The sequence below is a fragment of the Pongo pygmaeus genome, chromosome 2 (genome assembly GCF_028885625.2).
Source record: "Pongo pygmaeus isolate AG05252 chromosome 2, NHGRI_mPonPyg2-v2.0_pri, whole genome shotgun sequence".
Lineage (NCBI taxonomy): Eukaryota > Metazoa > Chordata > Mammalia > Primates > Hominidae > Pongo > Pongo pygmaeus.
The window spans coordinates 115,813-143,052 of record NC_085930.1 but is presented as its reverse complement, the minus strand read 5'-3'; the positions used below and the strand labels follow the sequence as shown (position 1 = coordinate 143,052).

The 27,240-nt window shown below is 39.1% G+C and overlaps 1 protein-coding gene and 1 long non-coding RNA gene across 2 annotated transcripts in view; one reads left to right on the top strand and one right to left on the bottom strand.

Annotated features, from left to right (window-relative positions):
• The window catches only part of DCBLD2 (discoidin, CUB and LCCL domain containing 2), a 106,096-nt gene extending 84,193 nt beyond the window's left edge, over positions 1–21,903 (bottom strand). Inside the window, exons 1-2 of the mRNA XM_054480022.2 lie at positions 21,265–21,903; positions 1,654–1,881 (exon numbers count right to left, since the gene is read on the bottom strand). Of these exons, the coding sequence (XP_054335997.1) occupies positions 1,654–1,881; positions 21,265–21,469 (433 nt within the window). The 5' untranslated portion in view covers positions 21,470–21,903. The remainder of the gene's footprint in view (positions 1–1,653; positions 1,882–21,264) is intronic.
• Positions 21,904–22,174: 271 nt separating this feature from the next.
• On the top strand, positions 22,175–25,560 carry LOC134739115 (uncharacterized). Its single transcript, XR_010125624.1, has 3 exons — positions 22,175–22,306; positions 22,586–22,681; positions 25,056–25,560. It is a non-coding gene; the product is annotated as an uncharacterized LOC134739115 (long non-coding RNA).
• Positions 25,561–27,240: the final 1,680 nt, after the last annotated feature.

Genomic DNA, 27,240 nt, shown 5'->3' with positions numbered 1-27,240 from the left:
TCACTTTTCCTCACTGTTGCTTAAAGAATGCTCAGGTGGTACTGTCTGCTCCCTACTGCATGTGCAGGAGACATTTACTATCCAGTTATCTTCTATTAGTGTTAATATTACAGTAAGTTTTTCTACATCCTCAGGCGATTTGTATTCCTAAAACTTTGTTCAACACCATATATTCATGCAATACGCACGTGGTGCTCAAACCACCAGGTTAATCAAGAGGTAACTGAGAAGCACCAAAGTTTATCAATCAGCAGCCTGGGAGACAGGGCAGGAATTTTTCCTCTGGTAGATAAGAGGCCAAAAAGTAAAGAAGAGATGAAGGATTTCACTAGAGATGGAGAGGAAAACAGAGGATGAACATAGCATGGTATTTAAACAACAGTATACTGGATTCCTATTATAGTTCTGAAGGATATTTTACACACTGGAACCAAAAAATGTTTCTAAATAAACTCACAGAGAATTCCTAATTTTGTAATGTTAGTTCACCCAAAAAGCCTTACAAATTTTTCCACCTTTCTTGCTTAAGAAAGGTACTGATGCCTAAATCAAAGGTTTTTAACCTTGACTGCAAGAGATTTTCCCAGGAAGCGTTTAAGATACTGAGGCCTGGGTTCCACCTAATCAATTCTGATTCAACTGGTCTAGGATGGTAACTGGGTTTATGGTATTGTTTACTACTTAGGTGGCTCTAATATGCAGCTATAACTGAGAACCACTGCTCTTAATCAAGAACAACAACAATGGCCACTACCATTTACTAGGCATACATTATGTCTTAGGTGCTGTTTACTTTTCTAAGCACGTTACACATACTAGTTCATTCCCTGTATTTTTTACAAGAGAAAAAATGGAGTGGTCAGGTAATCCGGCCAAAGTCACACAGCAAGCTGATGAGAGTTATGCTTTAATCCCAGGAAGTTTGGATCCAAAACCCTTGCTTTTAATCACCATGCTATATTGTCTCCTAAGCATTAATTATACTTGTATTCTTCAATTGCAAATAAAACTATGAAAGGAAAACATTTTTAAAAATGAGATAATTGGCTTGGTGCAGTGGCTTACGCCTGTAATCCTAGCACTTTGGGAGGCCGAGGTGAGTGGATCACCTGAAGTCGGAGTTTGAGACCAGCCTGGCCAACAGCCTGGCCACCATGGTGAAACCCTGTCTCTACTAAAAATCCAAAAAAAATTAGCTGGGTATGGTGGCGAGCGCCTGTAAACAGCTACTTGGGAGGCTGAGGCAGGAGGATAGCTTGAACCCAGGAGGCGGAGATTGCAGTGAGCCAGAATTGCGCCATTGCCCTCCAGCCTGGGCTACAAAAGCGAGACTCTGTCTCAAAAACAAAAACAAAAACAAAAACAAAACAAAACAAAACAAAACAAAAAAACAGAGAGAGAATTAACTTCCTCCTTCTTAGTAGTACAGTGGCATCTTGGGCAAGGGTACCAATATGTGCTTATTAGAAAAGTAAATAAAGTAAACAGACAAGAATCTTCTCTTCCCAAAAGATTCAAATTCAAAATTTTTACACATATTCAATAATTTCCCACATAGCACCTTATGTAGTATGGTTATTTAATGTTAATATCAAAAAATACATCACTGAGTCGATGATGTATTTACATGTACATTTACAAAAAAAGTCCTACCTATTTCAGTTCTGCTGACTCCAATTCCATTATAAATTCTCAAGTAATTAAAGTGACAAGAATCAGAATCTTCAATGTCAAAGTCACCAAATTTGATGCGAACTCTCTCTCCCATCTTTACACGGATCTCCCATTCACAAACAGTGCTGTTGGGATAGGTCTGTGGGTAGTTTATGGATGTAAGGGTTCCACTCTCAGGGCCTAGTACAGTGTGTCCACATCCATCACCTTTAAAAAAAGTGAAAAGAATGATAAATTATTCTCACATATTTTACTTCCTCTGTAACGATTTTTTGTAAAGATTTAAAAATATGTATGACATCAAATATTTTATACCACCCATACTTTCTATTTTAATTTTTTTAATGGACAAATAATTGTACATACTCATGGGGTTCACAGTGATGTTCTGATACATATGACATATAGCGATCAGGGCAGTTAGCAAATGCATCATCTCAAACATTTATCACTTGTGTTACCTGAAACTACATAATTTTGTTAACTATAGCCATCCTGCAGTGGTAGATTCCTCCTATCTAGCTGTAACTTTGTATCCTTTAACAAATCACAAGACCTAACATTGTTCTTAGTATATCTATTGACAGGAGCCAAAAGAAGACAAGTTAGGTCAAAATAATCAATGGTTACTTATATAATTTATAAGTTCAAGGAGATTTCAATTCTGAACAAATAAAAGTAAATATAAATTAGTAGTCACTAAATATACATATACATGTTATAATAAATCCAATCTTCAAAAGAAGAGCAACTTAGAGTAATTGTTCAAAAAGTGAATGTAAAATATAAAAATGTGATCAGCTTCATCTGTTTACAAATCATGAACCAAAATATCTGTGAGAAGCTGAATGACAGCTTTTTTTTTTTTACTTTTTAAAAGTTATACAAGTTCTGGGGTACACGTGTAAAACGTGCAGGTTACACAGGTATACACGTGCCATGTTGGTTTGCTGTGCCCATCAACCCGTCATCTACATTAGGTATTTCTCCTAATGCTATCCCTTCCCCAGCCCCCCAGCCTCTGACAGGCCCGGGTGTGTGATATTCCCCTCCCTGTGTACATGTGTTCTCATTGTTCAACCCCCACTTATGAGTGAGAACATGTGGTGTTTGGTTTTCTGTCCTTGTGATAATTTGCTGAGAATGATGGTTTCCAGCTTCATCCATGTCCCTACAAAGGACATGAACTCATCCTTTTTTATGGCTACATAGTATTCCATGGTGTATATGTGCCACATTTTCTTTATTCAGTCTATTACTGATGTACACTTGAGTTAGTTCCAAGTCTTTGCTATTGTGAATAGTGCCGCAATAAACATACGTGTGCATGTGTTCTTATAGTAGCATGATTTATGATCCTTTGGGTATACGCCCAGTAATGGGATGGCTGGGTCAAATGATATTTCTAGTTCTAGATCCTTGAGGAATCGCCACACTGTCTTCCACAATGGTTGAACGAATTTACACTCCCAACAGTGTAATAGCATTCCTATTTTTCCACATCCTCTCCAGCATCTGTTGTTTCCTGACTTTTTAATGATCACCATTCTAACTGGCATGAGATAGTATCTCATTGTGGTTTTGATCTGCATTTCTCTAATGACCAGTGATGACGAGCATTTTTTTCATATGTCTGTTGGCGGCATAAATGTCAAGAAGTTGAATGATTTCTAAAAATACTATGTACGAAAGATTATGCAGATTACTGACTGTATTACAGACTACAAGGCACTCCTTCTTGAAATTATTAAAGCAATATTTAATGAAGTTTAATTCTATATTTACTGAAATTTAACTTTTTAGTAGTTCCTCCTGCACACCTTATTTTTTCCCTATAGAATAAGGAGAAGTAAAATTAAAGATTTGAAAAAATGACCTTTATATATTGGCAGCAGCATTATTTGCTCCAGAAATTTATTCAGCAGCTAAATACAGAAACTTAGTTAACAACATGTTTGTAAAAATGAAATATTTGCATTCTTTATCATAAAGTTTGTATTTTGTTTTTACTGAGCACCCAGAAGGAAAAATTAATGATCATTTAGGAGTTTCCGCAGCTGCTCCAACTGTACTGTTCAGCATTCCGTAACAATGAGATTCAAATAAATCTCTTTCTAGTAGGATGATGAATATATGCTTTTAAAATAACAGCATTTTGTCCTTCAAAACAGTTATTTATAAATCATCTTTTGGAATAGTACAGCACTTACACAAAAACTATACTAAAAGTGACACTGCTGAGTTCCAAACTCAATATGGACACAGAGGGCTGTAACAGAACTTTCTACTATGTTATTTTTAAGAACAAATGTAGTGCTAATATTTGCTAGAAAAGACAAAAGCTTTCAAAAGCCTATGAATAAGAACTTCATATAGTATTTAGTAAGTGGTGGATGCTAAATAAATGTTTATTAATTGAGTAAGGAAACTGTACATTAATCTATGAAAAAGTAATTTCAAATTAGCCTCAAAACTAACTTTAATGATGGAACAACTTTGTACCTAAATTCTTATGACAATACTTAAAAATCGTATCCTTGGCTGATAAAGAAATGCTATTGTTGAATCCATATTAGTATTGCTCCTTAGTCTACTTTTAAAGGTCAGTACTAGAAATCTGGCTTTCTGAACAAGTATCTCTCACACAAAGCTTAGTTTTTAATCAACATTAAATTTTAGCTATCTTCTATACTTGCTTTCATTTCATACACAAGAACTAGGCATAGCAACTCAGTACAAAAATATATAAGGGCAGAATGTAATAAACATGTGGATTTTTGTGCAATATATCCACTGGTCTTTTGCAAATATAAAATGTAGGATGTTACACAGTCCATAAAAAAAAAAAACAACCACAAATTTCCCCTGAAACTGGCATGAAAATACCTTGAATATCTCTGCTGGATAACATCTAAATTAAAAACATAGGGATACAAAAAAACTACTGTGAAAATAAATGAATTGTAAGATAAATAACTCTTAAACAATCACTAACATTTTTCCTCAGAGGAAAAAACTACCACCCTAAGACAGAGTTTCTAACGTTATAAAACTAGTCTGAAATGCCCTTACTACTGAAAAGATGAAAACATTCTTCCCATAGGTGGTTCAATCTTCAAAAAATAACCACTGAATAAACGAAATAACTCAAAATATAAATGCACGTTCTTTAGTAAATAGAAACAAAGGCAGCTTTTTAGGTGATTGAAAGTGTAGATGAATTTCAGAAACTCAAGAATTTTCTATTAACAGCTGAATCTACGACTTTGTAGTGGCAGATTGTCACACTTAAGGTATTCCCCGTAGGCTATTATTCAACTTACGGTTGTCATTTAAAAATGATTTTTACAAAGAGTACACGCAGAGTGTTAGGAGTAATTTTTAGACATCTTATGCTCATGTTTGATTCTCAATAAATACACAAAACATTTACTGCCCTTTCCAACATGAAGGATAATTTCTACAAAAGTTAACAAAAGAAATACTAACTGATGAAAAACAGGACTTTGCATGCATGCTGATGAAGAAAATAATTACAGAGTTGTCTTTTTTCATAACCTTGTGTAGGGGGAGGGCAGGAACAGTCCACAAGTAACGTGCCAAGAATGTTCTAAAATATGTGATGGAGTTCAGAGCTTCCTCCTCTTGCAAGCAAGATGATATGCACCAGAAACTAAAGTTAACAACAGGTCTCCAATCTACAGCAATGAACAAATCTGAATGTTTTGTATCTCAAAAAATATTTGACAAGTTTAACCTGACTGGATAAATAGCTTAACTAAGCACCTACTGCTATGAAGTGTATGTTCAGAATACTCCAGTTCAAAAGGGAAGGCTAGGCATATACACATGTTTTTTGCTTATTCCAAAAGAAATACCTGTTACATCGTGACCCTATACACTCTCGCATGCACGCTCATGACCCACTAAAATACTTCATGACCCCTAATGTGTCCCCAACTGCAATCTGAAAAACACTGTGCTAGGCATGCAAAGGTCTTAACATTGAATTTGCAAATCAAGGAAAGACCTCGTTCTCATTTTCACCCCTAAATTAGAAATGTGTTTCCAGTTTATTTTTACAGTTCTTAAAAGTAAAGCCTATTCCACCAAGATACTTAAAATACAACAAAATATTTAAAAGTAGAACTAAAATTGGGAAAACATTCTTGATCAACCAATCATGTAATACACTTAGAGCAGTGATTCTCAAAAGGTGGGTTGCAGGGCAGAGGAGAAGAGGACCCCACAGAAGCAATTTTACCTCCCATTTGGCAGTGTCTTGAGACAATTTTGGTTGTCACAACTGGAGGGGGAGGGGTGTTACTGGCATCTAGTAGGTAAAGGCCAGAAAAGCTGCTAAAACATCTTATCATGCACAGGAAGAGTCCCTCAGAACAAAGAATGATCAACCTTAATAGTGAATAGTGCTGAGGTTAAGTGCTGACTTAGAGTTAAAGCTAGAAAATCTCAGAAAAAAGATCTGGTTTAGCTCTTGGCTGGGTTCCATTTGGCCCAAAGGGTAATGCTGTTCTATTCACTAAGAGACTGGTTTCCCCCCAAAGATCAGCAGTTATACTAAAGAGTTTTATATTCTGACTTTCCAATTTTAAAAAAAGTAAATGGAATGTTTTATTTTTCTTTACGTTAAAGAAAAATATTCTTTTTATTAGTCTACAGACCTCAAATGATACGTATTTTTTCTGGGTCAGGAGCTCTTAACATTAGGAGGGAAAGGGAGCTAACAGTAATCATCTCTGACTGCTATTAATTCTGAGTAGCTTTGTACACTGGGAAGAATAATGATCTGTGACCAGGCTACACCACCTACCATTATTCCTTCTCATAATGCAGAATTGACAAAAAGAGTATAACTATTGGAAAAAACAACGTTCAGAGCACCAATCCATACATTCTCACCAACTCCAACTTCACTAACTTTCTCCTTCTCCAAACTCCATCAGCACTATTCACTGACAGGTTCTCTTTTTCATCTTCCTCCTTGACATGGTCTCCACCAGACTATAACTGATCAAAAAGGATAGAAGCCTGTTAACCTAATTTTTGAATTTTAATTTTATTTCAGCTAAGAAAAAACACTGGAATTTAATCTTACTGCTTCTTTGTTTGGCTGCACATTTATCTAGGGAATTACTCATAGAACATGTGCTCACTTCCTCTGAAGAGTGTAAGGTCAGATGTGTTAAGCCAGACACAAATTTTGATATTATTCCAGGAAAAAAGCCTTTTTTTTTTTTTTTTTTTTTTTTACTACTTATCCCTAGAAAAAAGAGAAAGAAAATTAAACATATTTAAGTGATAATGAATTATTGCAACAAAGAATGCATGCTTTTTTAGGCTACTCTAATTAAACTCCAAATCAAGTGTGTTTTTTGTTTAAGTATGTGCTTGTGATGCTGATTCCATATGACTTTCCAGCCACCCCCAGATTTTAGCCATATCACTACTGATAAATTACATTAATTATATTCTTATATATACATTACTGAATTTTAATAATATGAACATTGTGATTTCCAAAATTATTTCCTTTAACAGCAAATACAAATGCAGTATACACTTGCACAAATACGCCAAAAATGGAGAGCAAAGGTTTAAACTTTTCCAGTGAGTTTTCAAGGTTTTTTTTTTGGTGAACTGGTGAGTCTGACTATACTTGCTCTAAATGACTGTCACTTTGGTCACGTAATACATCTGTGAGATCTTAAAATGAGAAAGCATGGAGCTTTCACGAAACAGAAAAGTGTTCAGAAGAGTAAGTTGCAACTGTTAACTAACATATCTGATCTCATTTGGTTACAATAAAGTTTTTATTATTTGGTACTGTAAATTTTTAGACCAGAAGTACTATATCAACCTTGTAATTGTGAAGTTTGTTAAGGTGCATCACTACAAATCTCAGATAATTCAAATACTACTCTAATTTCACTTAATTTTTTAATGTCCCCTTTAACCCTGGTAATTTTCCTTGTTCTGAAGTTTTGTCTGAAATTAATACAGCGACTCTAGTTTTCTTTAGTGTTCACAAGGTATATCTTTCTCCATCCCTACAGTTTTTAAATTGTGGTAAAATATATATAACATAAATTTAGTATTTTAAATATATTTCACTTTTTAAAGCAGTTTTAGGTTCATAATAAAACTGAATAGAAAGAACAGATATTTGTCATATATCCCTTGCCCCTACACTTGCATAGCCTCCATCATTATTAACATTCCTGACTAAACTGATATATTTGTTACAATTGATGAATCTACACTGATACATCGTTATCACCCTGAGTTCACAGTTCATATTAGGGTTCACTCCTGGTGTACATTCTATAGGTCTAGACAAATATATGACATGTACCCACCACTATAGTATCATACAGAGTAGTTCCACTGCCCTAAAATCCCATGTTCCACCTGCTCATCTCTACCTCCCCCAAAACCCTGGTAACCACTGATCTTTTTAGGGTCTCCCTAGTTTTGCCTTTTCCAGAGCATCAAACAGTTGGAATCATATAGTTTGTAGCCTTTTCAGGTTGGCTGCTTTCACTTAGTAGAATGTATTTGTTTCCTCTATGGTTTTTTGTGGCTTGATAGCTCATTTATTTAATTTTTAAAATACTGCATAAGATGCACATGCATTCAGAGTCCAAAGAGGGTCAATGTAACAATTTTTTTAAAAAGACATTGCCCCCAGCTTCATTCTTTTTAAGCTCAAACTCATCTCTGCATGTGTGATAATCTACAAAACTGAATAACATGAAGGAATGTGAGCTATATATAAATCCTCTTCAACTCCACCATGCACATACTCTACCTAGAATGCAACGGTAATACACACTGGAGTCATACAATCATTTTAAATGTCCTATCTACCACTCACTATGACCTTGAAAAGGTTACTTATTGCTGCTAAATCACCGTTTTGCCAGGGGTAAAATGGGAATATTAACAATTCGAGCTACCAAGGTTAAGACTTAAACGACATACCATATGAAAACAACTGGTGTCAAGGTCCTAAGCCATAACAATGTGCTCAATAAATATTTGTGAGTACTATTATTGTCATAAAAGACCAGAACAGCTTTTGCCCATTGTTTATTGACCCAGTACACTTGGCTACAATCTGGCTAAAGTTAAGAGAACAATGGCACATTATTTTAGGAAATTTAAATTTATAGCAGCTTTAAAGCTTCTAGTGTCTTGTAGAAAGTATAAATTTATGAGAAAGTAATGCTCACCAATCAACCCAATGACCTCTACTGCAGTTCAGTAACTCACTCTCAGGACCACAACCTGGACTTTATTTTTGCCGTTATTGGAAACTACTTCCAACTCTGAAATCTTAAAAACTTTAACATCTCGCTCTTCTGGTTACAGTCTCCTGACCTCTCAGCTCTCTTACACCCACTGCATACTTTCTGTGAACTGGATTTCTCTCTCTTTTCTCTCCATATGTTAAGCTGATCCTGGCCTCATTTCTTTCTCTACCTAGTCTGGGCCTCACGTCCAATATATTAACTACACTCTTTCTGATACCTTCGCTTTCTAGCCACTGTATTCTTCTTGAGCATATATGTGCCTGGCAAAAGCTCCACCCTAGATCATTAAATAATTTCTCTTTGTCAAAGAGTTGAGCACTATAGAGAGAGATAAAACTCACAAAACCCAGGGGATGAGTGTCATCAGATAGTAATGGGTTCCAGCCTCAGATGGGCACTCAAAGCCTCTCAGTTTTCTCTTATTTGGTGGTACTCAAAGTCAAATCAATGTTAGAATCACTTACAGGCTAATTAAAGGTTCTCAGGCTCCTATTTCCACCTCCATGGATTCTAACAAGTATGTCAGAAAGATGACCTGAAACTTGGAAATAGGGTAAAAAAAAAAAGTGTGCAGCACATCCTTTAAATGCCATAAAAAGCAAAAGCCACTCAAAGTTATAGGGCAAAATAATTACCACCTGCTATTTAATGCTGATTAAAGGTTGCAGTCTTGGTTGCATGTTAACTTACAGATTGCTGTTTGGTAAAGATGCACATAATTTCTGTATAGTTGAAAAAATAACCTATAGGTAAAAGTTTAAGGCTTTGTTGGCCATTAATCAGTTTTGGCCATCTAATGCAGCAATCATTTCCTAACATTGCCTATAAACACCTAGCTTCTCAAATACTCTATGGACAGTTTTAACATTTTACTGATTCCCTCATTAATGAATGAGCTGAACAAAATATTTGGTGTGTTCATCTTATATTTGCAAGACAACTGATTTTGCCTTTTTTGCAAATTATAACCTGTAATTGTAGCTCTTCAGTGGGGCCTTGGATCTGCAGTTTTACAAGCTTTAAAACACTAAGGGGAACAACTAAAAACACACAAAACCTCCTTCCACATGGTGTCCCCTCACCACCCCCATCTACCATCTTTTTTCTGACTTTTTCCTTCTTGTACATGGATTTCTTTAGTTGCCTATGCTTGATGTCTTCTTTGCCTCCTTTTCTAATGTCAATGCACTGCAATTCACGTTCAAGACTGTTGTGGGTTGAATTGTGTCCCTCAAAAAGATACATGTTCAAGTCCTAATTTTTGGTACCTACAAATGTGACCTTACCTGGAAACTGGATTTTGCAAATGTAATCAAGTTAAAATGAGGTCCTTCTGGATTTAGGGTAGGCCCTAATCCAACAACTGGTGTTTTCTAAGAGGAGGAAAGTTTAGACAGAGATGCAGGGAGAACCACATGTAACCACAGAGGCACAGACTGGAGTGATATATTACAAGCCAAGCAATGCTAAGAGCTGCAATCACCAAAAAGCTAGAAAGAGATAAGGATCCTACCTTAGAGTCTTAGGAAAGAGCATGGCCCTCTGCACACCCTACTGTCAGAATTCTAGCCTCCATAACTGTGAGACAATAAATTTAAGTCAACTAAGTTTGTGGTACTTTGTTACAGCTGCCCTAGGAAACACACAGATCTACATATTCAATGAAACTCGTCACTAAAGCAGTCAGTTTCTGAGCTGCTAAAAGCTAATGGAGAATTTTCCATCCTTATCTTTTGTTACCTTCTGCAGCATCTGGCATTGCTGGCACTTCCTTCTCTCGCTTCCTTCTCCCTTCCTTCATATCTTTCCTCCCTCCTTCTTAAATCTCTCCTCCCATGTCTTAATTCCTTTAACCCTCCAACTGCATCTCGCAGACACCTTAACTGTATGTAACCTTGTTACTACCAGCTGTTGATGTTGCTGTTCTTCAGAGTTCTTTCCCCACTCTGTATTCTATGTGGGCAATCTACTCCTTGACTTCAGTTACCACTAAATGGAGAAAGCTCCAAAGTCTTCAATCTTATCTATATACATACTAAGCGCTTTTGCTCAGAAGTTCCACAGCATTTGAAACTCCATATGTCCTACGCATTCAACGAACAACCTCCACATGTCCAGCAGTGTGCTACTAGGTATTAGGAACAACAGTAAAAATGTCAGATAAGACCCTTGTCCTTACAGAGTTTACAATATAGGGAGTAAGACAAACACAGAGTCATTCCACAGATGATGAGTATTAAAGGGAAGTAATGAGTGCTTCAGTGTGAGTGTGAGAGTGTGTGTGTGTGTGTGTGACAGACAGACGGAGAGGGAGAGAGAGAGAGGGAGAGAGAGAGCGGGGGGTGGAGAGAGAGAGAAAGAAAAAGAAAGAAAAGAAAAAGAAAGAAAGAGAAAGAAAGAAAGAAAGAGAAAAGCAAGCAAGCAAGCAAGCAAGCAAGCAGTTAGCTAGGTAGAAATCCTGGTGAATGAGAGAAGTGGAAAGCAGAAAGAGGAAGAAGATTCCAGAAAGAAAAATCTCAATATTAAACTGACTTGGCTCTCTCAAATTTAACTAATCATTATATTTTATACTTTCTATCTCCTTAGCAGTTCTAAATTTAGTCCCTCTGAACAAGTGCAGGCCCTTGCAAAGTTCTCTAATAGGTTTCCCCACTTTCTATCTTTTCTCCCTCTAATCCACTGTCCACACTCCAGCCAGAGTTTCTTAAATACTAACTGGGTCATGCAGGTCCCTTATTTAGAGATCCTTTAACTGTTTTCCACTGATGATACAACAAAGTTCAAATGCTTCAGCCAGGATACAAAGGCTATCATAATCTGGCCCCTGATTCCCTTTCTGGTCTCATCTCTTCACTTTTCCCACAACCTCTTTGTTCCACAGTCCTGAACTATAGGTGACTCCCCACATGCTCCACGTTCTCACCTCTGTGCCACTGCACTTGACATTCCACTCTGCCAAGAATAACGTCCCTCCTCCTTTTATCCACCTAGCAAATACCTATTCAATGTTATTTTCTTTGTGAAACCTTTCTGAAGCTCCTGGTGTTTCTCCCTATTTCCATAATAATATCTTTCTGTACTTAATATGCCTAATTATGCATATTTATGTCAGGTTACCATACCAACCTACAAAATTTGGTTAGAAAGGCAATGCATTCTATTCACCTTTATAAGCATACACACAGAAATAAAACATACAAGGCTCTTAGCACATGCTGTTGAATGAGAAATAAGCCTAAACTAATTGTTATGGTAGACAACTAACACATTAGAAAGTACATAGGCTTTGGAGTCCAACAGACTTAGATTCAAATTCTAGACACGCCAGTTTTCAAGCTCCTGGACACTTAACCTCCATAAGCTTACATACCCTAACCAGTATACTGGTGAGGATGCAACTACCTCACGGATGAGGATACCACCACCCATCTCCCAAGATAAATGTAAAGGTTCAATAAGAACTTCTTTAAAATACAGTGGACTCTTTATGAATGTAACACTCTTTCTCCTAGAAGAGGATGCCTCTGTTTATCTAGTACCCCGCCTTATCCTTCTCTGGAACGTGCTCTGCAGTTCCCCAACAGTTTTAACATGACCTCATGCCCCCTGGTTATTTGACTGGTCCAAGGGTGGGTACTGAATCACACTGGGCCAACGTGAGGGCCAACTCACCCTTTCCTGGACCTTGTACAATAGGGAAAATACAGAATTTCTCCGTCTTAAAACTGTAAGCCTTCGGGATTGCCAGCAGCCATGATTCCTTCCATAAAGAGAAAGCCAGACTGAAGCAAGAGGGAAGAACTAAGCTGAGTCCTTGGTTCCTGAAGTCTAGCTGCATTCCTGCCTTCCCCTCTCTATCCTCCCAATAGTTTCTCCTTCTGCCTTAATCAGATACGGATTTCTGTTCTCTATAACCTCAAAGGTCCTAACTAAAATACTCTTCCTCCACGCATGCAACACAATGTCCACCTCACATCCAGACCTATAAAGCTGGCTTTTAGGATGCCAAGAGTAGACAGAAACAAAGGTATGTCAGGAAAGAAGAGATAAAATGATCTGAGATGGTGGGGATCAAAAAACACTGAAGCACATCAACAGGCAGAAGGCTGAAGAGGCAGAGCAAAGGTCAAAAAGGAGAGCACAGAACTCATATTAAGGTTTGGGTGGGCTGGAGACAGTCATGCCTTTCTGTCACATTCCTCTATCGCATGCTCTGACTCCTCTCACCGAGCTGGGGGTGGAACAATAATTGGGGATAAAGGTAAGAGGGATGGAAAAGTGAGTCTTAGTGGAAAGGAAACATATAAAAATGGAAATTTTAACTGCAGAGTAAAGTGAAACAAAATTTTCTTTCACATATTGATTCATTCATTGAACAAAAATTTACTTGCTACCCAGATTCAATCCCAGCCCTCGTTACGGTCTAAAAAGAAAGATGAGTTACATATTTTAAAATATTTAGAGTAGTAACGGGATGTCAAGTTCAACAAGGCTATTATTTAAATCCAGGTATGTCCAAGTCCAAAGCCTCCAGATTTTCAAAGACCACTGTAGTAAGAAAAAAAAAAAAAAAAGAAACTAATAATAAAGATAGGCAAAGCTGCTTGGTTTTTCAAACTAAAACAAAAACCAAAACAAACAAAAATGTGACAGTGTAAATGACAGTTTCAGTAAAGCAGAAACAAAACCCTTGCTTTTTTATTGCAAGGGTTAAAAAATAAATTAATAATTTAACAAATATCTGCTGTGTGCCAGTCACTAAGAAAATATACAGCACAAATGTAGACTACCATTTAGAAAGCTCGTCACTGAAAAAAGCAGAGATACAAGGTACCACAAAGCATTGAAAAGAGATATGTAAAAGCCAGTGGCATTTTGAGCATGTTTCCAGATATAAAGTAAAAGTGCCATAAAAGTGTAAAGCATACCAAAACAAAATTCACATTCCCCAATGTAGCAGTGCTCTGATAAAGAGGAAGAGGACAAGGTTTCAGGCAGGAGGAAGTCATACTGTGCAAGGATTAGGAGCAGGGCAAGAGTTCGGCTGTACAAATCAGCTTTACAAAGTGAGATAGTCTGCTAAGCAGTAATCCCCACTTGTGACTTGATTAGCCAGATCTCATTTGTGGCAGATCTAATCATGATGACCACACTACTTAATCTTGTAACTATGAGCTATCCAGAACCAGAGAAAGCAGATAGTGGGGATTATCACATGGGCCCAAGTTTGGGAACTGTCCAAGATCAGGGAAAGGGCACTGTTGAGATGATGGATCTGGGGTGCCTGAGCTGAGAAGAGATAACCAAACCTAGTGACAGACAAATGAACCAGGTGAAAGAGGAAGCACCTGAGGCTAATGTCAGGCCTAACACTGCAGCTATAAACTCCTCAGTCTGCCCCTCAATGGGAAGTCCTCCACAATACGTTCCAGCCTCCATTTCTCATTACTTTTCTATTACACCAGATTAGTGAAGCTACCTGAATGCTCCCCAGGAACACCCACTGGCAAGAAAAAGGAGACAGGCAACTACTAGAACAAAAACTAGGGGGATTTTTATAATATTGGAGATGCCTATTGAAGTCAGAAGCTGAAAGCGTGCAAAGGAGAAAGTTTGCCCAAATTGCTGGCACTGATTTAAGCTGTCACCGTTGTTAAGGATGACCCATCTGAGGGGAGCAGAGCTTTCTAAGTAGTAGCCATGTCTATGTTCAGAATTTCAGCTTGAAGGACTCCTCTCATAGTCAAGGGTGTGCAGCAAAGGGCTCTTCCTCCTGGGAAGAGGTGGGACTGGGAAAAGCTGGGAAGACTGTTAGGCTCTGAGCAAACAGGTAGTAAGGCTCAAGACATGGCTCTGTTCCCGGCTCCTGAACTGACCACTAATTTATGGGGATTAGGCAAAGGACAACAGCATGAAGTGCATGCCGGTGCCCAGGGATGAACCAAATAATGTGGTTAGGGTAGCAGATTAACTCTAGAAATGGGGTTTTTAATTCACATAATTTGAATGACAGACACTATGATAAGTATTAGAAATAAGAAAATGAATAAAACTCTCTCCACTGGCAGGAATAAATACTTAGAATACAGTGTGGAATGTATTATCTGGAGATGAGTGTGTAGGGACTGTTCGAGAACTCTTCATAAAGGGATGATACCCAAGAAGGGTTTTGAAGGCTGATCGAGAGTTTACCGAGAAGACAAGGAAAGTAAGAGCATTTCAAGTAGAGGAAACTGCATATATAAAGAGGTTAGTATAGGGAACAAGGTAAAATGGCATGAAATTATATCTTAGAAGAATAAAATTAGCTCAGTCTCATATCTGAACTATACAGTGTGAGAAGTGCTGGCATTAGATTAAGTCAGAGTGGAAGGGAGGGACCAGACTGTGAAAAAAATTACATATATGATATGCAAAGGAGTTTGGACAGTATCTTATAGATGATAAAGGGGCTGCTGGCAACACTATGGAAGTCATTAACACAGCTCCAAGAGGAAAATGCCCCAGCATGTGGTACCATGCCTGGCCCACAGTAACCAACCAACAAATGTTTTTCCAATAACTGGGCAGACACAGGGCAAGAAGCAAACAGTGGAGCACGACCAGAATGAGTTTTGCTACTCATTCTAAAAGGGTGGGCTTTCACACTCCCACTTTCCTGACTCCCCATGTTCTAGTCTTATGATCTTACTCTTCAAATATCTGCTGTTCCTTGTGGACAAGAAACCTACCAACCTTCAAAGCTTACCGATCTAAAACCACTTTATCAGTGAGGCATCTCCTACTTCTCCAGGAGTTGTGAGCTCTTTCTGCCTTATACAACCTTCTTATAACCTTCCTTGATTATTATTATAGTAGGCGTCTCCTGCTTCTCCAGGAGTGGTGAGTTCTCTCTGCCTTACATAATCTTCTGATATCCTTCCTTGGTTATTATAATATATATTCCAACTTGAATTACTTTCTCAGACTGTAGGTTCTCTGAAGACAAAACAATGTTTTACTCTTCTCTGAATGTCTCAGGACTATACTGAGGTACATGCACACTCTCTTGAGAGTTCACAGTTGGTACCCCTTCATACTGATAGTTCTTAATGAAGAATGATAAGGAGTGCCAATGTCTTCTCTTTGATCCCAGGCGATTCAGTTTTGAAGGCAAGGTTGCACACACCCTACTCAACAAAAGCCTTGCAGGGAATTCTGGGCCATTCTCCTTAAAAACCAGTTGAGGGAACATGCATCTTGGGATTCTCCCATAATTCAAGTAGCAAATCAAAGTTTTTCTTTCAACTACACACCCATCAGGGTGCACGTTCAGCTGGTGAATGATGTTTTAGTAGCCCTTGGAAATCATCCAGTATCTCATCAGCTTCAATGGGTACTGCACTGGCACTCATTAGATACTAGTTTATTTGAATATCTGTATTTTCTGTCCTTATAGGTTATACTAATTTAACCCAAATAATGAACTGAAAAATTCGCATATTTGTTTCTAAACGTTTTGAACTGAAATACTTTCTCAAAGATTTTTCTCCAGAATGAAGAATTCAATTAAATACAATAACAGCTCTGAACAATATAGTAATTACTTTATAAATACTGAATGTCTTATGATAAAATTTTGCATTTTGAAATTTTTGTTTTACTGTATTTTGTAGGTATGCTTATGTGTGCTAAATTAGCCTGTAAGTTAATTTTAAATGAACACACTATTAAAATTATAACTACATAAGATTATGCAGGTATGTGAATATGTAATAGAAAGGAAAATTAAAAATTATAAGTCGATGGATTAGTAGAACTGTGGATAATCATCTACATTTTTAGTTTTAAGTAATAATCGTTGTTATCCATACAATATTTTAAAATAAATACAAAGTCCTATGGCCATAAGGTTGTTATAAAGAAAACCGAATCCAGGAGCCACATCAGAAAAATTGCCAAATTGTCTCACTTCATATTTCAACAATCACACTTAGCAAATATCACTATCTTTATGAAGCTTTTCCTTATCCTTCTACTGTTAGGTCATCATTCCATATCCTTCCAAATATATCAAGAAGTGGAAGCAGAAACTGTCTACCTGTATGCATTCAATTAATGTCCAACATTACTACCTGAGCTTCACTTCCCAGTGTCACTTTGCTAAGTGTAGTCCTAAATTTAAATTCTACTCCTATGTAAATCTAGCCCTTTCCCATATACATGATCTATTAACTTTTGGAAATTAATTTATTTGTCATTTTAATTCCAGTACTGGTATTTTACTTATGCCAATTCCACCATTTTAAGATATTTTTACATGTTTGTCTTTAAAATGAAGCTCAGATGTTCAAATGGAATTATCAACTATCCCCAGGGAAAATAATATGTTCTTTTTGTTTCTAACACTGAGAAATCTACCTATAATTTACCTGCAATCTTACAATCAATTTTTCATTTACAAGTTTCAAAAATGTGGTGTTTCAATCTGATCATTCACACGTGTGGAATGTGTGCTGTTTCTAATTTTCATTTTGTAAAATTAATTAGAAATATAGCAGAAAAGGATGCTTTGATTAATTTGCTTCTGAACAAAACTGGATAAAAGCCCCAATGTTTTATCAGACAAAGAAAAGACAACGGAAATTTCTAAATTAACCTAATGTCAATGTGAAAAATAATTACAAATGTTTATTTGCAGAGAGAAATAAGTTTTTATTTTCTGGCAACTCACAAATATTGTTCAAAAATACTTCCCTGCATCACAAGCAAATCAAGGCATTCCTTGACAGAATATAAACTTTTTCACATATTGGTTCCAAATATGTTCAAATAACTGAAACATCCTTTTTAAGAATGAACCTGATTTGTTTCAGATTAAATTAGCAAAGAAAAACTAACATCTTCACAACATGTTATATATTAATAGGCCCAAACAAATCAGGCTTAATGGTTTTTAAGAATTAATTCCCTGATATTTTACCATGTTCAAATTACATTCTAACCAAGAAAGTAGGCAAGCCTTCCAGGATACAAATGAGGAAGCTGAGCTCCTGATATGAAGTAACCCAAATTCCTAGAGTCATAATAGAAACCAGAGATCTAAAATCATAGTAGACCATCAACTTCCTATAAATTTAATACAACAGCAAATATGCTACCAGCATAAGTTTCACCAATTTAATTTTTTTTGAGATGTACATTTTACAGAAAAAAAGTTTTCAATAAAAAAGATTTCAAAGACCAACTTCTTGATATCCAACTTAGAACTCTACACAAATACAAGCCATCTGTGAAACATCAACATAATAAATAGAGGTAAACAGAATACATTTATAAATTTATAAGTGAAACACAACTGGTTAAAATACATCTGTTGTGAAAAGTCGGTAAGTTTTCAAACTAATGATACATTTTATTCGGAGCCAAATAAAAAGAAAGGTCATTGTGAACAGAAAATCTATTGAGGAATAGCTATGTATGACATTAATTGGAATGAAGGTAATATATTCTGCTATTTCAAAATGATGTCAGAAAGAAAAAAGACACTGAAGCACATTTCTACCTCTCCATACTAGATGCATTTCTACCTTCAGTTGTCAAATGAAGAAAAAAAATCTATCAAAGAAACCTTTTTTGCAGTTTAATTTTTATTCTGACTATATGCGAATTACAGAAAATTTGGAAAAGTATAAAGAAATATCCCACAATTTTACCACCAAAAGACAAAAACTGTCAACAGTTTATTTCCTTCCAGTCTTCAGACTTCTTATAGAGTAAAAACTCTACCTTGTAGCTGAACATTAAAACGTGTACAAATCCCATTAAAAATTCTAAAGGTGTTTTAAACAGACTTCTTTTCAGGTTATGTGAGGGAATATCAGTAGACCCTAAAGAACATCTGTTAGACTGGGAAGACAGGCTTAAAAGGAATTCCACCACAGGCTGCTTTAGGGTCCTTTGAGTAAAAAATTTAATTTTTAAAAATGAGGAAATTCAAGTCTCAAATAATTCTGAGTTTTCAGATGATGTATACGTAATTAGCTTTTAATTTATCAACTTAGTAAGATCGAGATTAATGATGATCATTTATAGCTATTTTAAGTTTTTCCCTTTGCAAAATTCCTGCATACTATCATTTCACTTATAGTAAGCTATGAGATAGGTATGCATTCTCATCTTAATGATGTAGAAAACTGAGGTACAAAGAGATTAAATATTAAATGAGTTAGCAAAATTTACCCAAGTAATTTAGAAGAACAGAACTAAAAAAAAAAGTCTTTTAATTATCAGAATCATTTCTATTTATGTTGATGTTTACATAAGATGACACTGTTAAAGAGAAATGTATTTGTTAAAATGTTCTGGTAAAAAAATTATATTAAACCTTAAAAAATGAAGTAATGTTGCATGTCTGATTAGACTGGCTTTTTTTTGACACAGTCTCGCTCTGTCGCCAGGCTGGAGTGCAGTGGCACGATCGCTGCAACCTCCGCCTCCCGGGTTCAAGCGATTCCCCTGCGTCAGCCTCCTGAGTACCTGGGACTACAGGCATGCACCACCACGCCCGGCTAATTTTTTGTATTTTAGGAGAGACGGGGTTTCACCATGTTGGTCAGGATGGTCTCGATCTCCTGACCTCGTGATCCGCCCGCCTCAGCCTCCCAAAGTGCTGGGATTACAGGTGTGAGCCACCGCGCCCGGTAGACTGGCCATTTCTAAAAACAAGGCAATCCCTCATTTGGAAGGGAGACATGTAACTGATTCTATACTGTTTCAAGATTTTTTTTAATAACATGATACAAACACTATCAGATCCAGAAACAAGCAAAACAGAGTACTCTGCCTATGGAATAATATGCTCTCCTGCATCAAGGTACCTTATATTCTTTGTGTCTCAATTTCCTTACGTTTGAACTGGGATAACAATAACTATCTCAGCTGATTGTAGTGAAGATTCAAGGAGTTAATAAACCCAAACCACTTAGTCTAGTTGTTCCCGCCACAAAGTAAGCCCTAAGTATTAGCCATATATAAGCCTGTTTTCCCCTCTACCAGGAGGGAAATACATCTCTGCAATGGAAAGAAGGATTTCACATTTTAATATATTAAATGCTGATGATGTTCAGTAATTTTAGAAGACGATCTAACTAAAACCTAAATGCTAAGCATCTAAATTTTGAGTTACTCTATATAGAAATGTGTCTAGATATAAGGGGTCAGTTTGCCAAATACGTTTTTTCCTTATAGTTACAGAGATTATATTTCCACATGCCTGTCAAGGTTCGGCATCTTCTTAATGACAGGCCATGATTCCATACTTTACTGAAAACCATGAGAGCAACATAAAGCTGGGCTTAAAGGTAGAGAACAATTTTCTTTTTAAAAAACTCTCTTCCTAGGAATAAGTAACAATCCAATCCTTATCCTTCCCACTGCAATAAAATGGAAAATGCAATGGAAAAATCTGTTCAAAAACTGATGCCAAACTGATTCAAAAAGTGTGGTACACTACGGGAAAATAGTACTAAAGGGGAAAAAAAATCACCCTGCATTCTCTTTCCATTATGATAACTATTTAATAAACAGTTTTGCTTGTTTCTGGAACAGGTTTTTCAAGGATTGTAGGTGGAAAAAAAAAAAGTTTTGTCACTTTCTGGAAAGGCTTACCTTTTTAATGTGGAAAGCTTCACTTGGGCAAATTAGCATAGCGTTGGGTCAGACCCAGTGTTTGACCAAGGCAGTCTAGACCACCAGCCTCAATGATGGATTGTAAAGAACACGTTCTGAATCCAAGACTCAGAGATAAGCAGAAACTATTCCATTCGCTTCAGAACCCGGGCTCTTTCACAAAGGATGATAATCACCACCACTTACCTTTAATAGGCTTAAGATGCTATTTAATTAACCTGCCTTCCTACAGTGTCCATCCATCCGTGCAGCTTAACTTTAGGGGTCATTATCTCCAAAGGTTCTTTTTCCTCCCCAAAATTTTCCCCAGAAGGACCTAATATCAACGAGGCTTTCATAGCAGGGTCTCACGTCCCCCTTTCAGAAAAATAAATGGCCTTGCCAAAAAGTAAAGCCGCGCCAACTTGGGGGACAGACGGGCAAGAGCCTGCCTTTGCAACTCAACCCTGTGAGTACGCAGCCAGGTCTGGCCACGCACGAAAGCGCACCGCGCCTCCCTGCAGCGTCTGCAGATTCGTTCAGCGGCCAAGAGACCCGATGCCCCGACGGAGGTTCCCCCGCCGCTCACTCCCCTGGGACCACTCACCTTGCTGGGCTCCAGCGTCCTCGAGCAGCAGGAGCAGGACAAGTAAGAGCAGGAGGAACAGAGGCATGGAGAAGGAGGAGGAGTTGGAGCAGGGAGGGAGGGAGCGGGAGAGGGGGAGCGCGGCCCAGGCGGGGGCGGCGGCCGCGGCCCGGACTTGGGGACACTGCAGGCAGCGCCTGGCTCTCACCACCGCCCGGCTAGCCATCGCGGCGGCCGGCAGTCCGCCTGCATAGTGCGGGTGACCCGGCAGCCCCGCGCGCCTCTGGCTGCGGCACCCGACCAAAAGACGGCGGCAGCGGCGGGAGAACGAGAGGCAGCCCTCGCCTCACCCCAAGCCGGGACCCTTCCGCCCCTCACCCCGCTTTCACCTACTCCTCCTTCGTCCCTTCCCTCCGCTCCCCGCGCCGAGACCCCAGGCCGGAGCGCAGGGGAGGGGAGGGAAGGAGGCGGAGTCCTCGAGCCGCGGAGGGCGGCCGCGGCGGAGCTAAGGGCCGCGCCTTCCGCGCCTTCCGCGCCTTCCGCGCCGCGCTCCTCAGCAGGGTCGCCGCTCGCCGCGCTCGCCCGCGGCTCCGGCTAGCTGGCAGGCAGGCCCGCAGCCCGCTCCCTCGCGCTCCCTCTCACGCGCGCGGCCACGCCCCCTCGGGGCCGCAGCCAATCCTCGGCCAGCTCTGGTCCGTCTCCTTCAGTGAAACCCAATCAGCATGCTCGCTCCTCTGTCGACCCGCTAGTTCTCCGGCCCATTCCTCGAGCTCCACCGCCCCTTATCTGCCTCTTCCAATCCCCTTCGGCCTTTGGAGGCGTCCCACCCCCCCTCCTCCAATCCGGGTCCCGCCCTCAAGCTTCGGATCCCCGCGGCCCCCTCCCGGCCCGGGCGCCTGTTATTGTTGGGACCGCAGCCCAAACTGATCCCGCAGAGGCGGCAGCTAGCTCGTCAGTGACTTCCGGGACGTCCCCCATCCCGCGCTCCCTGCTCCTCAGGCCCAGCTTGCTCCTTGCTCCTTGCTCCTCGCTCCTCCGACGCACATCAGACCACTGGCAGGGGGTGGGAAACCTGGATCCTGGGTTGTTTTAGCTGGGAGCTGAGTCTAAGGGACTTTTTTTTTTTTTTTTTTTTAATGGCAGAGTGGCTTGTTTTGTTAAAACTGCCGCCAGTTGTTGCAACAGCTCCGAGTTACAATAATAGATGCAGTGTTCAGTTTTTAATATATGTGTTCCCTGTTTTCTCTGCCCCTTTTATGGCGGGGGGTGGGGGACAAAAAAGTGTAAGACAAGATCCGTGCCGCAAAGGCAATTTAAACCTAACGTCCCAACCTTCATTCAGCCATTCTACAAGGAGTTGTTGAGCACCTGCTATCTATCTACAGAAATCTTGAAATGTGGAACAGGGATGGAAATATAGCATGCAAGTCAGAATGAAGTAAGTGCTAATTAGAGTCACAAGCAGTTTGATGGAGACTGTAAGCCTATGGAACGACAAAAAGAATTTTGGGAAAGAGGAATGCAGAGGTCTACGCAGTGATTTATTTTAGAGAGAAGAGAGTGGCCATCTAGGATGTTTTTAACAGCAGCCCCTAAAAGGACAATGGTGTCATTAACAAATACAAAAAACTGCTAAGGTGGAACAAGTTGTGTGGGAAAGTAAGTTAATTTTGGACGTATTGAATTTGAGATGCCAACTTAGATAATAAGTGAAGCTATGTAACAGGCAGATGGATATTTTAGTCGAAAGCTCAGATTGAGTGCTTTGAAATTATGGCTCTGGGAGTCATACATAGCCATACATGTATACATATACATATGTTTACGTAGTCATACATAGATGTGATATTCAAAAACATGGAAGGGACTGATATCCTTAAATGAAAGTCTAAGTTGGAAAGGACTTTGGAGGTCGTATTTTTCAACTCCCCTGCATATTTCTCATACAATAATCTCTTTAACCAAATGTATTCAATTAGCATTTATTAAATGTCTAAGAAACCCTATTATGCTCTAAGCCATTGTGGGCATTGGCATAAAAAGTTTACTGAGAAGAGCTTACATTCTGGAGGGGGAGGTGACATGTAAACAAACCTATTGTTATTAGTGCCGTGTTAGAGGTGTGGACTGGTGCCACAATACCACAGTGAAAGGAGTTCAAAAAAACCCGTCACAGTTTGAAATGCCAGTGTCTTGAATAAGAAACTAAAGTGAAAAAGGTGATCTCAGGCCAGAGGCAAAATAGGCTGGGTCACAGGCTCAATAGGGAATGGTGTTGATGGAGCTGGATTGACTACTGCTGACGTAATGGGAGGAACTGGAGACTAGTCTGGAAAAGTTAGGAGGGGCAAGATGTAAGGCCAGCTAAGAGTCAAGATTTTATTTTGTATCACTGGAAAATAACTAAAGGGTTCTAAGAAAGAATGACATTGTCAGTTTTTTTTTTTTTTTTTTTTTTGAGATGGAGTTTTGCTCTTGTTGCCCAGGCTGGAGTGCAATGGGATGATCTCGGTTCACTGCAACCTCTGCCTCCCGGGTTCAAGCGATTCCTCTGCCTCAGTCTCCCTAGTAGCTGGGATTACAGGCATGTGCCACCGCACCTGGCTAATTTTGTATTTTTAGTAGAGCTGGGGTTTCTCCATGTTGGTCAGGCTGGTCTCGAACTCCCAACCTCAGGTGATCCGCCCGCCTCAGCCTCCCAAAGTGCTGGGATTCCAGGCGTGAGCCATCTTGCCCAGTCATTATCAGGTTTTTATTGTAAAAACCCCAATCAGCCAGTAGAGTGAGGAATACATTCGTGTAAGAGCAAGACTGGAGGCCAGGGAGAGCCAGTCTGCAGTTAAAGGGAGTGATGGTGAGTTTTTAGTGCATTAAAAGTGGGCTTGGGAAGGGGGGACCAACTAGGGGAGTATTTTTGAACTTAGTGACTGATTACATGTGGAGTGTAAGGAGTTGAGGAAGTCTTCAGGTTTCTGGTAGAAGGTGATGTCTTTCCCACAGTAAGGAGTACAAGAAGGAGAATTGGTTTGGTTGGATAAAGAAGTAGAAGTTAAAAATCATAAATTCAGAATTGAACCTATCAAACATGATGTGCTAATGTGGCAAGCAGTCAGTCATGAAATAAGATTTTTAGAAATAGTGCCTGAGACAACCTATTTCGTGTTGAATCCCTCCTTTCATAGGACCATTGAAAGAGAAGCTTGAGGTCACAGACGTGGTGGCAGAGCAAGGTAGTATGAATCTTAGCCTGGCATTCTATTGACTACATGGAACTGTGGCAGAGGCAGAGAATTCACCTAAGAACTAGCACAGTTATGGAGCATTTCTGGAAGAGGCAAAATTTGGTCTCTAGCAACCCCTACCCCTTTAATACAGCAGGAAAAGATCCAAACTACATACCTATATAGCAAGAGGAAGGAACACTTATATTTCTCATCACTGTTTTACTTACTGTCTGGTGTTTTAAAGTGTTGTTAAAAGTAGAGACTACAGAGGTGAAGAGGTTCTAAATTAGGTCACTGGCAGGGAAAAAGAGAGGGAGGTGGGAGCAAGTTGGAGTTATATTTAAAGTAGCAAAATCAGAAGGTCTTAGTGACTGATGCCATTTGACTATTTCTGTGTTATTTTATGCCTCAGCTTCCGGAGTTTTGCTTTGGAAGACAGGGTCTGGAAGTCTGGCTAGAGAACATTTGTGGTGCCCCCTATTGGTTTATGTATATAGGAAATTACAAATATAGCACAGATGTGGGAGAGGATTGATGCTGTTGCACCCGTATTCTCTCTTTACTTCTGATTAGCGTCTCTCTACTGAGTTGCCAAACAATGACAGAAGGCTGCTCTGAAATGATCAAAATTTCCTCCTGGGACCTTACACCAAAGGAATATAACAGGCGTTCATTTCTAAGACAATGCCTAGGTAAAGTGGAATTCTAGTTATATTACCTTTCTTATTCTCTGCATGCTGCTCTAGACAACTTTGTCATGATCCTTGCTTCTGGGGACTTGGTTTATTTGGGGAATGACATCTTATGAGGCAGTGGGAGCAATACTTGTCCAGGACCATTTTACCTATGCAACCCAGATGCATAACCCAGGGGCAGAACTGGGGATTCTAATCAAGTCTCAAAGTGGGTAGGTTTGGAGAGGGCCATCATTGTAGCAGATAGAGGCTCCCAGAAGCTACAGTTCCTCCACAAGGCAAGCCCAGGTTCTGGCTTCTTTTTACAGGGTTTCAAAAGTGTGTATTATTTTATTGTATTTCTGGTTGTTTACTCTACATTAAGATATTTAAAAATAAAAATAGATTCTCAACCTAAATTTTAATTTACCAACTCTTTCTCCTCTTTTTATCTTTTCTCTCTCTTCCTCTTTTTTCTCATTCTTTATTTCATGTTTCTTAATCAGTAAAGAATGGAAGAATAGGCCAGGCGCGGTGGCTTACACCTGTAATCCCAGCACTTTGGGAGGCCGAAGCGGGCGGTTCACGAGGTCAGGAGATCGAGACCATCCTGGCTAACACGGTGAAACCCTGTCTCTACTAAAAATACAAAAAATTAGCCGGGCATGGTGGCGGTTGCCTGTAGTCCCAGCTACTCGGGAGGCTGAGGCAGGAGAATGGTGTGAACTCGTGAGGCAGAGCTTGCAGTGAGCCGAGATCACTCCACCGCACTCCAGCCTGGGTGACAGAGCAAGACTCCCTCTCAAAAATAAAAATAAAAAAATAAAAAAATAAAAAAGGCCGGGCACAGTGGCTCATGCCTGTAATCCCAGCACTTTGGGAGGCCGAGGCAGGCGGATCACAAGGTCAGGAGATCGAGACCCTCCTGGCTAACATCGTGAAACCCCGTCTCTACTTAAAATACAAAAAATTAGCCGGGCATGGTGGTGGCGGGTGCCTGTAGTCCCAGCTACTCGGGAGGCCGAGGCAGGAGAATGGCATGGACCCAGGAGGTGGAGCTTGCAGTGAGCCGAGATGCACCACTGCACTCCAGCCTGGGTGACAGAGCGAAACTCCGTCTCATTAAAAAAAAAAAAAAAAAGGAAGAATGAAGAAAATCAAATTAATCTATAGAGAAAAGGGGAAATATAAAAAGAATAGTTACATTTTACTATTCCTAGTTTCAAATGAATCCAAGCTCAGCCAACTGCTAAGGAAATTAGAATGTAGGAAAAGAACCTGGGGGCTGGTGCCTTTGTTTCTGTCTGTGCAGAAACATCTGGGTTTCAATGGAATGATACAGTGAGAATCATTTGGCACCCATCATTGCTATTAAATGTCTGTTAGCATTAATGAAACAAAAGAGGCTCATTAAAAATGGCATTTATACTGGAAACCTTAGGAGGATGGTAGGTAATGAATCATTGGTGAGCTTTATCAGTGACTGTGTATTTTTGGCAGGATAACAGAAAGAGGGAATGAACAAGAATGTACTTTTGTGATCTTCCAGTGGGGTAGGAGAGAAAGAAGATTGTGGCAGTTCTGGGGAAATACTTCAAACGTCAAAGACCAGAGCCTTAAGATCTGGTTACTGTACTCACAGGAGCATTTTCTTTGTGCTGTTGACTGTTTGGGAAAATGTTTACAGCCAACTTTGCTGCTAAGTGTCTGAATTCCGCTGAAGACACTTTCTGTGTACAGAAGTGGTTTGCATACATTTTTCTCTTTATCTTGTATGCTTTTTTCAGTTACTTATTTCAGTCAACTCTCCTAAGTTTATTACTCATATTTTCTTAATATTTATAAACTTTTTAAAAGATATTTGTTATAGCAAATTTAAGGCAAAAGTGCCAGAAATCTAATTTATTATAGAAGGTATTTAATTTCTGCCAGTGGATGATAATGTTAAATACTTCTCTTAAAAGATTAACATTTGTGTATATCAGCAACATGACTAACTTTTAGCATTTTCCATTTGCATTTTCATCTACTGCAACCATCTTACTCTCTTTCTCTCTCTCCATCTCTTGCCCCAGTCTCTCTCACACTCTTGGTTTTTC